Raw genomic sequence first — 12,949 nt, 5'->3', positions numbered from 1 at the left:
CAAAAACTGTTTGGCTTGTGCACGAACCAAGGATTAACATGCAAATTTTCAAGTTCATTAGAATGATCAATAAGTTGATAAAACAAGGGGGGGGGGAAGAGGTAAAGTTCTGCAGCTGCTTCCCCACCCTACCTAAAACGCGCTCCAGATGGCAAGCAGTATTTTATTTTGTTTTATGACAATGTGATTTGATTTTAGCCTCATCCAGGTGATACCTTTTAAATAGCTTGTAGAGTCCTCACATTTTTGGTCTGATAATGTGTTGTATATTTTGTTCGTTGCGTCTTTGTACTTCTGTTTATCACACTGAAATAACTCAAGGGACGCCCTGCTCCCCTTTCCCCCGCCATCCCATTTGGAAGTCATCCCCTTCGGGCCGTAGGACCGGGACGTCTGATTCCCAAACGCTGCGTGATTGATGGGGCCATTTCACGCGCCCTCAAAAGCCCTTCCCGTCCTCCTCCGATGCGCGGCAGACGGGAGGGTTGCGCCCTTGCATGCAAAGCAGAACAGGTTCTTTGGGGACGGGCGGACCCAGCCTCTCCTTGCGCCTCCTGCCGGGTTGAGAAGGTGGGGTTTGCCTTTGCGAGGGCGGGACTCCGACGGAAGGCCGAGCACGGCGCGGGGACAGGAGGGCGAGCGGCAGGTCGAGTTGGGAGCAGGCGCGCGGGCGCGACTGGTCGGAGTTTCGGCAGCGCGGAGGCTCGAGCGCTTTGCAAGTCCTTTGCCGCCGCCTTTACTTCGTTGTGGTTCCGATGAGGTGAGTCGGCTGGGCTTAATTGGGGAAGGATTCGACGGGACCGGCGGCTTCTGGATTTGGGTATTTTGGCGGGAAAGAAGCTGGGGCTTCCCTAGCTGGGGGACAGGCTGGAAGACTCCCCCTCCCCTTTCCCGCAGGAAAAGTTTCCCTAGCAGCTGCTGCAGTTAAAGGGATCTTGAAAGGAGGGGTGGGTTGGTGAGCGTAAACACGGTGCTTCTTCCACCGCTGCGCCGCAGGAGTTTCTCATGTAGATGGGGGACTACTCTATTCCCCCCCCCAAAAAAACCAAGCAAACAGGAATATTGTAGGGAGTAATATCAGTGCTACAAGAATGCTAACAACAGGAACAGTGAACAGCAAGCAGTTACGGAGGAATGTACAGTATGGGAATTACTCTAGTGCTCATACGAGGAGCGAGAGTTCAGATTGTTCTTCTTAAAGGTGCAGTCTGCTTAATTTCAAAGGCTTCAGACAGATTACGCCGTCCTGAAAGGACAAAAGGGAAAAAGTAATCCTTTGTTTCAGATACAGTTCAATTCGAGGATAGCCCACAGAAAGCGTCTCGTCCCCCCTCCCCTTCTGCTTATGATGGATAGGTTCGTAGAAACGCCGTCCAAGAGTCCTGGAGAACTGGAACGTTTGCAACTGTATTGTGGCCTGCAGTTGGACTAATGTGGATGCTGGAATTCTTCTTGTTTATTGTGCTTCTTACAAAGTATTAACTGTAATATTATGCATGTTTTCAGCAAGTCCCATGGCACTGTATGGGGTTTATCCTCAAAATGGGCCTGGGCTTTCTCAGCCTCAAGCTAAGCAAAGCTTTCTAACATGCATACTTGAGCATAGAGTTGTTGGAGCAAAATACAGTTCTGAAACCCCATGCAAGTATTGTGGAACAAATGTTTCAAAGCAATATCTTAGTTTGCCACTATCTTTCGCTTTAAAAGCTCATGTTGTGTAATAAATGCATTAGGTGGTAAAATGCTCCTAGACTTTGTACAGTTCTGCTTATCAGGTTGGGATTCTGCTGGCCAGAGGCACAATGTAATAAACTGCTGCTAAAGTGCAATCTTATACTGTACATGTTAACTCAGAAGTGAATACCACAGAGTTCATTGGTACTTTCTTCAATGTAAATTTATGCAGGATTTGTTTCTGGGAAAGGAGGTTAAATTTGTGCTACTTTGCAGCATGTAATGCCATTATTCTTTGTTGAAACAGAAGAATTTGGGAACAGATTTGTCATATGGTAGCTACCTCCTTAGATTCCTTAGGAAAAAAGTAAGACACTTTGAATGCATCATTGTGTATCTTTTGGGGTACTTTTTAAGGCATCCCCACTTTTCCTTGTTCTCAAAAGCATTGTTATTCATTGTACATATTGGAGCATATTTTGTATAATCTTAGGAGTGTACTGAAATATGGATTAATGGTGGCAGTGAATGAAATTAGATTTGATGAAGGAAATTGCACCAGATTGCATGATTGTTGTATAACCTACATGATTTCAAACTTAAAAAAATATTTTTCTAGAGAATTTATTAGTGACAGGAAATGTAAAGGGTTCTTCATTTGCCTGGCTGCTGAAGAGCAGAGTGTGGCTTACTTGTACATCAACAGAAGTTGATCCAATACAAATGATTACTCTTACTTCTTTTGCTTTGCTTTGCCTTCTGGAACCACCATGGCTTACGTTAAATTATTCTTGGCAAGTCTTCTAGTGCTGTAGTTTAGTAGCCCCTTTATTTAAAAAGCCACCTTTTTCCTTTTCCGTTTAACTGCATGTAGAAAAAGAAACTACCTCAGTAAAACTTCAATTGAAAGTTTATAATTTTTTCTGGCACAATATAACCAGTGAGCCATTTTATATAACTAAGTTATTACAGTTATTATGTTAAGAATACATTCCAGATTGCTTAATTATTTCTCTGCAAAACTCTGCTTCCATGGGTCCACCACTAATAAGTGTTCCCACCAGCTGTAGGCCTAAAGTCTTTGAGAGAATGTTCATCAAGCACCCTTCTTTTTTCATTTCATCCTATGGAATGCAGTATTTTTCTCCATTCTTTAACCACAGTGGAAGTCTATGGGAAGATGGAAAATATTGAAACAATTATTAGGATTTTTATTTGAATGAGAAATATCAATACATCTGATAATTTCAAATACTGACCTATATTTAGATTTTCTTCCTCCATAAATGGGGCCTGGGCAATTACTGTTTAAAAGAAGAACCTTGCAGAGGTCCCAAAACTTAATCTATTCCTCCTCTGTACATCTGAGAGGGGTTTGAATAGTATCTGTTAGCTATGCCGCTGCTGAAATCCCCCCCCCCCCACCTGACAAGTCTCCCAGACTGAAAAGCCCCACTTTCTTGGCCAACATGAACTAGTAGTGCTTTGGAAATGGTGGACACTTTCTTCTCTATCCTCTCCCCATCAAGGGTGATTTGTTAGCCAGATTGTCAATAGCTACTGAATGATTTAAGTTCTTTTTCCCCTTTTTTATTGTGCAATAGGACATATTGCATTCCTGTGTTGATGTTGAATTGACCTCAGTTCTGGGTTATGGATGGACAAAATGAAGTAGACTTTTCCAATAACAACATTATACCATTGTGGAAGAGAAGATCACCTCATCGTGGGCATTTGCATACAAAGAACAAACCCAGACCACAATCCTATCAGAGTTCCACTGGGGTCCTCTTCACAGATTTTCCTGTTGAAGACAAAGATACATTCACTTTAACCCAACCTGACGAAACAATAATTACTTCTCCGGACAGCAACTCTATTCAGAGAAGTCCCTTGCTTTTCACCTGTAAAAATGTGGCAAATGGAAAAGTTCAGTTTCCAGAACATAGAACCTTATCTTCTACACTTTCTGACCAGTCCCCTCAAATCTTGAAAATGGTTTCAAATAATTCTACAGACTTCACATCTAGTGGTTGCATAGATTCAGCAGGCAGTAAATCAACACACTCAAGAAAGGCTTCTAATCGAGCATCACTTAGCCCTGAGAAGGAACAAATTGTTTTTACATCAAGCCTTGGACTGTCGCCAACAGAAATTGTGCATTCACCAAATAACAACACAACTATTGCCTTAGCATTACAACCCAATCAACTTCCTAAAAACTTAGAAAAGGAATCTGTTTGCCTGCGTGCTCCCTCAGATGTCCCGCATTTGCCTCTACAAAGAATACCATCAAATCGGAATGACCAATCAGATATGTCAGCTGTTATTCTGAGTACAAATAGTCTTGCTGCATTAAAAGTGGGGAAACAGCAGATCATCCCTAAGAGTTTAGCTTCTGAAGTAAGAGTGATTGGCAAAGCTAACTGTCAGAATGCAGAACCAAACAGCAGGGTACTTAAGGTACGCAGCATGGTAGAGACTCTTGATGCACCTTTGGTAGCCAGTGAAGATGAAGCAGAAGGGGATGTGGAGAATCCAGGGATGCTAAAGCGTAGCTTGAGGTCTACTTCATACCGACGAGCTGTTGTGAGTGGTATTGACTTTGATGGTATTGCCAATTTTAAAATGAAAAGCAGGATGTCTCAGCCAGTGCTGAAGGCAGTCATGGAAGATAAAGAGAAATTCTCTAGTTTAGGAAGAATAAAGGTAAGTAAATAGATGAAATTATTAATAGTTTACAATCATTGGTAGTTCAGATTGGATTATTTTAAACATTTGGTGTTTTACTTTTTATGCTGCAAGAAGATCAGAGTAGTGTTTTAACCATAGAGTAATCTTTGAAAGGGGTTACATCTTGCAATTTACCAATTCACAGATTACTTAAAAGGCATATTTGCTCTGATGAATACAGCCAAATGTAGAAAGATGCATTCTGCAAACATGCATTCATTAGAGTGGTTAATCGTAGGATGAACACAAATGGCAAGTGAAATAGATGAAAGAATCTGTCCAGTTTGTGACTTTTCCTAAACTGTGTTGACTTAGATGGAGATATACTAGGGAAGGAAAAAGATAACAAAACAAAGTACAAGGAATATTTGTGTGTGTGTGTGTGTATACACACTTCTAATATGACATGACTTGCCCCTTGAATGGATTTATGGTATGCAGAAACAAAATTCATGAGAAATCTTGTAGGTTTAGGGATGAGAAAGGAAGTGTTCTCTACCACAAAGTTCATGTTGTGTTATGTGTATATTGACCCTACAAATATACCAACTTCTCTCAGTAGGAAACCAGTAGGAAAAGAAATAAGTTCATTTTTATCTGCATAATATTCTATATTATCTCCAATTTATAACACAGATCTTAATGTCAACTACTTACAGACAACAGCCTTCGTATTTTTATTATTGTATCAGATTTAGGAGATTCTGTCACCAAATGAGTCTTTGAAACCTTCCTGAATGGAGCCTTTGCTATCATATAACCTTATCCATTTGGGAGGGGGAAAAAAAACTTTCTTAAAAGTGAAGTGCATTACGTTTCTTAAAATGTACATGTTTTAATTCTTTATACAATGTATCACCCACTTTTTGTTATCTGTGGTAATCCTATATTTACTCCTTTGAGTAGGAAATTAAGATTGAAACTGCATGGCTAAAACACCCATAGTGAGTTCTTTATTCTATCAAGTTCTCTTCGCAGCTATCCAAAAATTTATCCCTGGATATCCGTATGGGATGAGGTCTTGTGAATGAAATACATCTCAGCTCTAGTACAAGCTCTGAATAAAAGCCCAGTTCTCTTCCCTGTGTTCAGAGCTTGGTTAGTGTGGAGTACTGTCCAGTATAGAAACAAACTAAACATTGAGAGCAGTGACTTTCTTTGACCTGTGATTTTAGGCACTTAAAGTTCTTGTTGGGATCGGGAGCAAGCCATGTGCCTCATTCTTATCTCAGAAAAAGGCAGGGTCATGAATTGACTTGCTTGGTGTTTCTCCAGACTGGAAGCCGAAAATGTATATAGAGGTGAAACTCGAAAAATTAGAATATCATGCAAATGTTCATTTATGTCAGTAAGGCAACTCAAAAGGTGAAACCAATATATGAGATAGACGCATTACATGCAAAGCGAGATATGTCAAGCCTTACTTTGGTATAATTGTGATGATTATGGCATACAGCTTATGAAAACCCCAAATTCATAATCTCAGAAAATTAGAATAGTGTGAAAAGGTTCAATATTCTAGGCTCAAAGTGTCCCACTCTAATCAGCTAATGAATCCATAACACCTGCAAAAGGTTCCTGAGCCTTTAAATGGTCTCTCACGCTGGTTCAGTAGGAATCACAAGCATGGGAAAGACTGCTGACCTGACAGTTGTGCAGAAAACCATCATTGACACCCTCCATAAGGAGGGAAAGCCCCAAAAGGTAATTGCCAAAGAAGTTGGATGTTCCCAAAGTGCTGTATCAAAGCACATCAATAGAAGGTTATGTGGAAGGGAAAAGTGTGGTAGAAAAAGGTGCACAAGCAGCAGGGATGACCGCAGCCTGGAGAGGATTGTCAGGAAAAGGCCATTCAAAAGTGTTGGGGACTTTCACAAGGAGTGGACTGAGGCTAGAGTTAGTGCATCAAGAGCCACCACACACAGACGGATCCTGGACATGGGCTTCAAATGTTGTATTCCTCTTGTCAAGCCGCTCCTGAACAACAAACAACGTCAGAAGCGTCTTACCTGGGCTACAGAAAAAAACTGGTCTGTTGCCCAGTGGTCCAAAGTCCTCTTTTCTGATGAGAGGAACTTTTGCATCTCATTTGGGAACCAAGGACCCAGAGTCTGGAGGAAGAATGGAGAGGCACACAATGCACAAGGCTTGAAGTCCAGTGTGAAGTTTCCACAGTCTCTGTTGATTTGGGGAGCCATGTCATCTGCTGGTGTTGGTCCACTGTGCTTCATTAAGTCCAGGGTCAACGCAGCCGTCTACCAGGAGATTTTGGAGCTCTTCATGCTTCCTTCTGCAGATGAGCTTTATGGGGATGCTGACTTCATTTTCCAGCAGGACTTGGCACCTGCCCACACTGCCAAAAGTACCAAAACCTGGTTCAGTGACCATGAGATTACTGTGCTTGACTGGCCAGCAAACTCGCCTGACCTGAACCCCATAGAGAATCTATGGGGCATTGCCAAGAGAAAGATGAGGGACATGAGACCGAACAATGCAGCGGAGCTGAAGGCCGCTATTGAAGCATCCTGGTCTTCCATAACACCTCAGCAGTGCCACGGGCTGATAGCATCCATGCCACGCCACATTGTGGCAGTCATTGCTGCAAAAGGGGCCCAAACCAAGTACTGAGTACATATCCATGCTTATACTTTGCAGAGGTCTGATAATGTTCTATTTCCAATCCTTGTGTTATTGATGTCATGTAATATTCTAATTTTCTGAGATTGTGAATTTGGGGTTTTCATAAGCTGTACGCCATAATCATCACAATTATACCAAAGTAAGGCTTGACATATCTCGCTTTGCATGTTATGCGTCTATCTCATATATTGGTTTCACCTTTTGAGTTGCCTTACTGACATAAATGAACATTTGCACGATATTCTAATTTTTCGAGTTTCACCTGTAGATGTGTGTTTGAGAGAATGAGATTACTGTTTCATAAGCTTCCCTTCAGACGCTCAAGTTTATAACATTGGGTTATGTAGTAAACATGATTGTTCCAGATTTTGTCAATAAGCCCTGGTTAAAGATTTGAGATTGTATATGTTGATTTATCATTATATTGATGGTGCTATGCTAATTATTTCCTGGTTGTAAATGTCTGTATAAACCTTTATGGAAGTATTGTTTATGCAACTGCTCTTCAGTTATACCTCAAGATGAATTCACTTTATAGAGATTCTATCAGTTTTATATCAGGACAATCATGGAATTGAGAAACTGGAAGAACAGAATGAAAGTATTGTTCTTTCTACGGTGGCTAATGGAATTCATTCTTCATGAACTTTTTTTGCAGATTGCATATCCAGTACAGAGTCCAATGTGTATATTTGGAAGCATTATTTAGAATTGGGGTTTCTTTTAAGATCGTTGGAGTAAGGGGATAGATATCTACAAATCAACATTTCTGGCATCTTAATTTATATTAGTCAAAATGGCTCATTATCTGTTGCTGAACCTCATTACACTGACAGGGTTACTCACTAACCATTAACACAGACCCTTTTGCATGAAGAAAAGATAAATTTCCCAGAATTTCAAACTCATAAATAATTTGTGCAAGGGCAACATTTGTATAACTGAACTAACTATGGCAGAGATGTATTACTGGATTTCTCGTATGTAGTTTTGCTGTCGTGTCTTTACTAAAAACAGCATGCTTAATTCCTTTTTTTTTTTTTTTTAATTTGCAGTCCAATCACTGCTAGGCATCAAGGTACAGCTGTCTGGCCACTAAAACTTACAAATAATATTTCTTTAAAAATGTCATAATCTAACCCCTCTCCATCCTGTACTTTCAGGGAGGAATGTGTGTATTCAAACATAAAAAAACTGACAGGATTTGAAAATTATTTTTTTAAATATTTCATTTTGGTCATCTGTGGATACCATCTGAGGAATGTTTTTTAAGTCTCTGGAGACTGTGTGGTTTGTTGACTCCAGTGATTCTACTGCAACGTGTAGCTTAATGCATTTTGCAATCCAGCCATTGTGTTTTGCAAATTATGGTTATGGCTTAGGTTGATACATAAACTTAACTACTTGTGATTTGGCCAACAGATCATGGCTACTATATTCTGTCACTCTTTTCTCATGATGAAGGTGAATGAGGCAAATTGGGATGCAAGAGGTATCTCTGTAAATCCAGCCTTCATCTGACCTCTCACCTGTTTTCTCTGGCTGATACTTCTGATTTTCTGTATAACTTTGGGAGACTGGAAAATCTGCTAGGTGGAGGTGGAATAAGGAGGTCTGTTTATGCCAGTCGCATTGCATGTACCCAAATTTCAGTCTAACCCCCTAGACTTATTAACAAATAATGTAAAATTTAAGCCTTAATAACATTACCTGTGATGGAATATATAGAGAGTCTAAAAGAAAATGCTTTAAAAATCTTCACAAATTTAGATAAAGCCTGGTGTGTGAATTAGTTTTTATGATTGTATATTGAAACCCCTATTCTATAGAATCAGAAGTTTTCTTAGGATAATTAGGAAAAAAGACTGACTTTTTTACGTAAATGCCATGGACTTTAAAGATGATCTCAGCCTAACAAAATCACTTATTTTATGCATTTTATTACAGTTTACCACAATGAATCATTTCATACTTTAACAAAAAGTTTTAAATTATTCTTGAACAAAAAATATTAGTGATATGCATATGAAATTCTCTTATTTGTAAATATCTATTCCTCTAATGTCAGTGGAGGCAGTGATTCTGAGAGTGTGTTTTTTTTCTTTATGAATGGCTTTGGAAAGTTTTGATTCAGAATCAGAACTGTACCAAAGTTATAGATCTCCTGGAAGATGGCTACTAATATAACTTACTAATGAGGTTTGTCATTGGTCATTCACTATGTTATGAAAAACATTTTAAATTCATTTTTCTTATGCAATTCACTGAACATTCCTATTTTTACCAGTTTCCTCTTCCTCTTCTCTATTTTCTTTTTGAAATATTATAGAAGAAAATGCTCAAAGGACAAGGGACCTTTGATGGACAAGGTAAGAATTGGTTGGGTACTGTACTTTTTAATGATATATAAAGAAGTGGAACCAAATTACATTTTACACTGCAATGCAAAGTTTGGACCAAGGGTATAGATTCTTCTGTTTAATTTATATTATCAGGGTGAGGGAAAACAAAACCAAAGCCTTTACAGAAAATATAAACTAGCATTTTTGTTGTAATATCTAGTAGGGTTCTTCCACCAGTAGCTTGGGTGGGAGCACTCTCTGGACCAGCTTTATGATGTATTCAAGTAGAGTAAAATAGGAGAAGGGGACTTCCTATTGCAAGGAGTAGTTGCCATCCTGTCATATTGTATAGTTAAGGTTGGGGGGAGGGAGCTATTCATCTTCTTATAGTGGATTATATATGCATTGGTTATCTCCCACTTGCCCTCCCCATCTATCCTCATGGGCGTTGTGAATTTCTGTTGTCATCACTGTTGCCTCTTGGCCTAATTTACATATTGTTTTATTGATCACTTTCCTAGCCAACACTTTGGTTTGTTTGTTGGTCACCTGCATTTCACATGTTAAACTACTTTTGCTGTCAGTGGATTTTTTTTTAAATTCATAATTTTCCCTTTGTTATATTGTCCTAGTTTTCTCATCAAGTAGTTTCCTTTAATGTCTTTGCCTTTGTTCGTTCAACACCTTGGTTCTCTTAATTTGAGACTGCTTCATTTTTTAGCTACAGTAGACATACACTGCTTTATGCTGGTCTGTGACAGTAATAAAAATTTAATTTGATTACATACACTGCTTGTTTAATATATGCAGTTTTTAATATATTCTCACATCTTCCACATCAGTGTCCTCACACTGTTTATTACCAGTATAACATATTTATATGTTCTATATTTTATAAATCTTAGGCTTTCACCCCAAGCTGTAAATGGAACAACAGTTGAAATCTAACATGAAAGTTTGAAAGCAGGGGTCAAGTCCAATTCCTATCCTCCTCCACAAAGAGTATTAATAACAGGAAAGCAGACTTGTTCAGACTGATCCCATGTATATACATAGAACTAACTTCTATAGAATTAAATAAATATTCATAGGATTGGCATATAAGAAGACTTGAAACATAGTTCAGCTTACTTTCACAAAGTCGTCTTACTGTTGACTTGCTAGGTCTCCTAACTGATTATGTGTGTATTTTTGAATTATATTAATTATTTATTATTATTCATGTGGAATATAAAGGGACTTAACATTTAACTGAAAATGGGGCTATCTGGGATTTCTCATTGAGACTTCAAACACTTAGGTCAAGCCCATTCGTTTTATTTCCAATAACACGATGTTCAGTACTACTGCGGCTTTACAACATGTTGCTAAGATATTATCAGTTTCTTGGATCTTATTAGAGTAATGTGCATTCAGTATTTAAAATGTAAAGGAAATCTAAACATAGCTTGTATAAATTATGCAACAAGATTAAATATGGGATGATTTGATTATTTTGTGAACATAATTTATTACATTTTAACTGGGAATGAGAAAAAAGACCTATATATAGTACTGAAAATCTAAGATGTCACTATATACATTTCAGCTCTGTGTTTGCAATTATAAGTACAAGAAGCTAACTGATCCTATTTAAAATTTCAGTTGATTTTATTCTTTCCTCGTCACATACCTTGCTTACTTGCTTAAATCAGCCAAAATTCACAAGAACCCTTACCTACAGGATGGGGGAGAATAAAATGGGTTCCTTTTTGTTTTTCCTTACTAAATTTCTTTATTGCTGTTCCTGTAACTTGCAATATGCTAGTCTGGTATCTGTTCTGAACAAGACTGTCTATCAAAGAGAAAATTATAATTATGTAGTCTAGAAACTCCTCAAATCAATTTCCTTTTTGTGTTATTGCAGAAAACGCAGTGTTGTATCAGAATTACAAAGAAAAAGCTTTGGATATAGATTCCGATGAAGAGGTAGAATCAAAAGAACACAAGTCAGATGAAAAAATAGTTATTCAGTACAAACCTCTAAGATCGACATGGAGTCAACTGTCTGCGGTAAGTGTCATAATATTAGTATGTAGCTAAAAGCTAAAATTGGAAACCAGTGATGCTTATAAGCAAGTCTCTTTACCAGCCAATGTGAGGTTTTATAGCCTTTCTTTACCCTCAGCTTCCTCCCAAAGCAAAGTGTTTATGAACATCCAGATAATATTCAACAGTTGTAATTGACAAAGAGAGGTAGCTGCCGGATCTTTACTCCTGCCTTTGACTCATGGTTTTTAAAGCATTCAGACCATAAGTCAAATGTGTTAAGACTTCAGGAACCATCTCTACTGGAATTTTATGGAGAGGAAAACCTTTGATGCATGTTTAATAGATTGATGTTTAATAGAATAACCATAGGGAGGGTGGTCAGGATGGCTCTTTCCTTCTTACCATTTAGGAAAGCAGTAAAAGGTGGGTCTTTCCACAGAGCCTTTTGGAGAGATCTTCACATGTGGCTGACAGCAGTATGTGGGTTAGCTGTTTAATTGCCCAATGATTAATTGGCTATGTTTTAATGTGTGATGACTAAGCTGCGCTGAATTTATGGAGTAGGCAGTATAGCAGTGCATAAAGAATAAAAATATAAAATATGAAGAACGAGCAGCTGCACAGAGGTTATGGAAATACGTTCTTTTCTTATAAATGCCAGAACAAGCAAACACTGGTTCCCTGAAAGCATGGCTTTTAATATATCCTTAAAGTGTGATAGTTCTCTTTTAAAGCTGTCACTCAAAAGACTACCCCTTCCTTTTTCCTTGTCTCTGCCGTTTCGTGTCACTATTGTATCAAGGAACCATTGGGACTTCTTTGAAACTGACTAAATTTGAATCCTAACTCTCCTGAAACTTTGCTAGCAATTTCAGTTTTGCAGAGATGGAAGCCCTGGTCAGGCATTCAACTGAATGTGTGGAAGACTCCAGCAGGTTTCTTCTTTATGTCCCTGATCTCTGTGCTCAGGTAGAAGTTTAAAAGTTACTTTTTCCTGAATACTCCTGCCTTATTGGGGTCCTTCATTGTACGGAGAGGTGTATTCCTTTGAGGTCTAGCCAATGTAAGTAACAGTTCTCCTTAAGAAATGCAGATCGCTCCATGAAGAGCAGGGAGAGTCAAGGGCAGGTCATGTTTTTCTATGTATTTCCATATGTCTGTCCTTCCACACAGTCAGCCGAATAGCTGAACAGATGTTCTGTCCTTCCAAATTCTAAATTGCTAAAAATTTTCAGAGTTTAAATGTGAGCTTAGTCAAAAAATTCACTGTGAAAATTCCTTAAATCTTTCTGAAGCAGTATAGTTGAACTGGGTTTCAGCTAAATCGGATATACAACATAACTTAACAGCATAGTTTAAGAACAAGCCAAAAATCATTGTTTTAATCAACAGTTTTAAAACGGTTGTTTTCATTAACTACTCAAAGTTTGACCTATTGCAGTCAGAACAACCAATTGTGCTGTGCTGCTAATTTCCTGCTGTGGTCTCTGCTGGATTAGGAGAGAAGATGGACTGCTCCAGCCTGAAAT

At 38.7% G+C, this 12,949-nt stretch overlaps 1 protein-coding gene across 2 annotated transcripts in view; it reads left to right on the top strand.

The window, feature by feature from the left end:
- The first annotated feature begins 589 nt into the window (after positions 1 to 589).
- The window catches only part of ARHGEF26 (Rho guanine nucleotide exchange factor 26), a 58,733-nt gene continuing 46,373 nt past the window's right edge, over positions 590 to 12,949 (top strand). For both annotated transcript variants that reach the window (XM_088132682.1, XM_088132681.1), the window contains exons 1-4: positions 590 to 760; positions 3,279 to 4,383; positions 9,377 to 9,416; positions 11,296 to 11,441. In XM_088132682.1, the coding sequence (XP_087988808.1) occupies positions 3,328 to 4,383; positions 9,377 to 9,416; positions 11,296 to 11,441 (1,242 nt within the window). In that variant the 5' untranslated portion in view covers positions 590 to 760; positions 3,279 to 3,327. The remainder of the gene's footprint in view (positions 761 to 3,278; positions 4,384 to 9,376; positions 9,417 to 11,295; positions 11,442 to 12,949) is intronic.

The sequence above is a fragment of the Python bivittatus genome, unplaced genomic scaffold, assembly GCF_059951505.1.
Source record: "Python bivittatus isolate LINGU-HERP-01145 unplaced genomic scaffold, Pbiv_v1 ctg000980_np1212, whole genome shotgun sequence".
NCBI classification, from domain to species: domain Eukaryota; kingdom Metazoa; phylum Chordata; class Lepidosauria; order Squamata; family Pythonidae; genus Python; species Python bivittatus.
The sequence above is the reverse complement of the archived record's forward strand: the minus strand, read 5'-3'. Positions and strand labels throughout refer to the sequence as shown.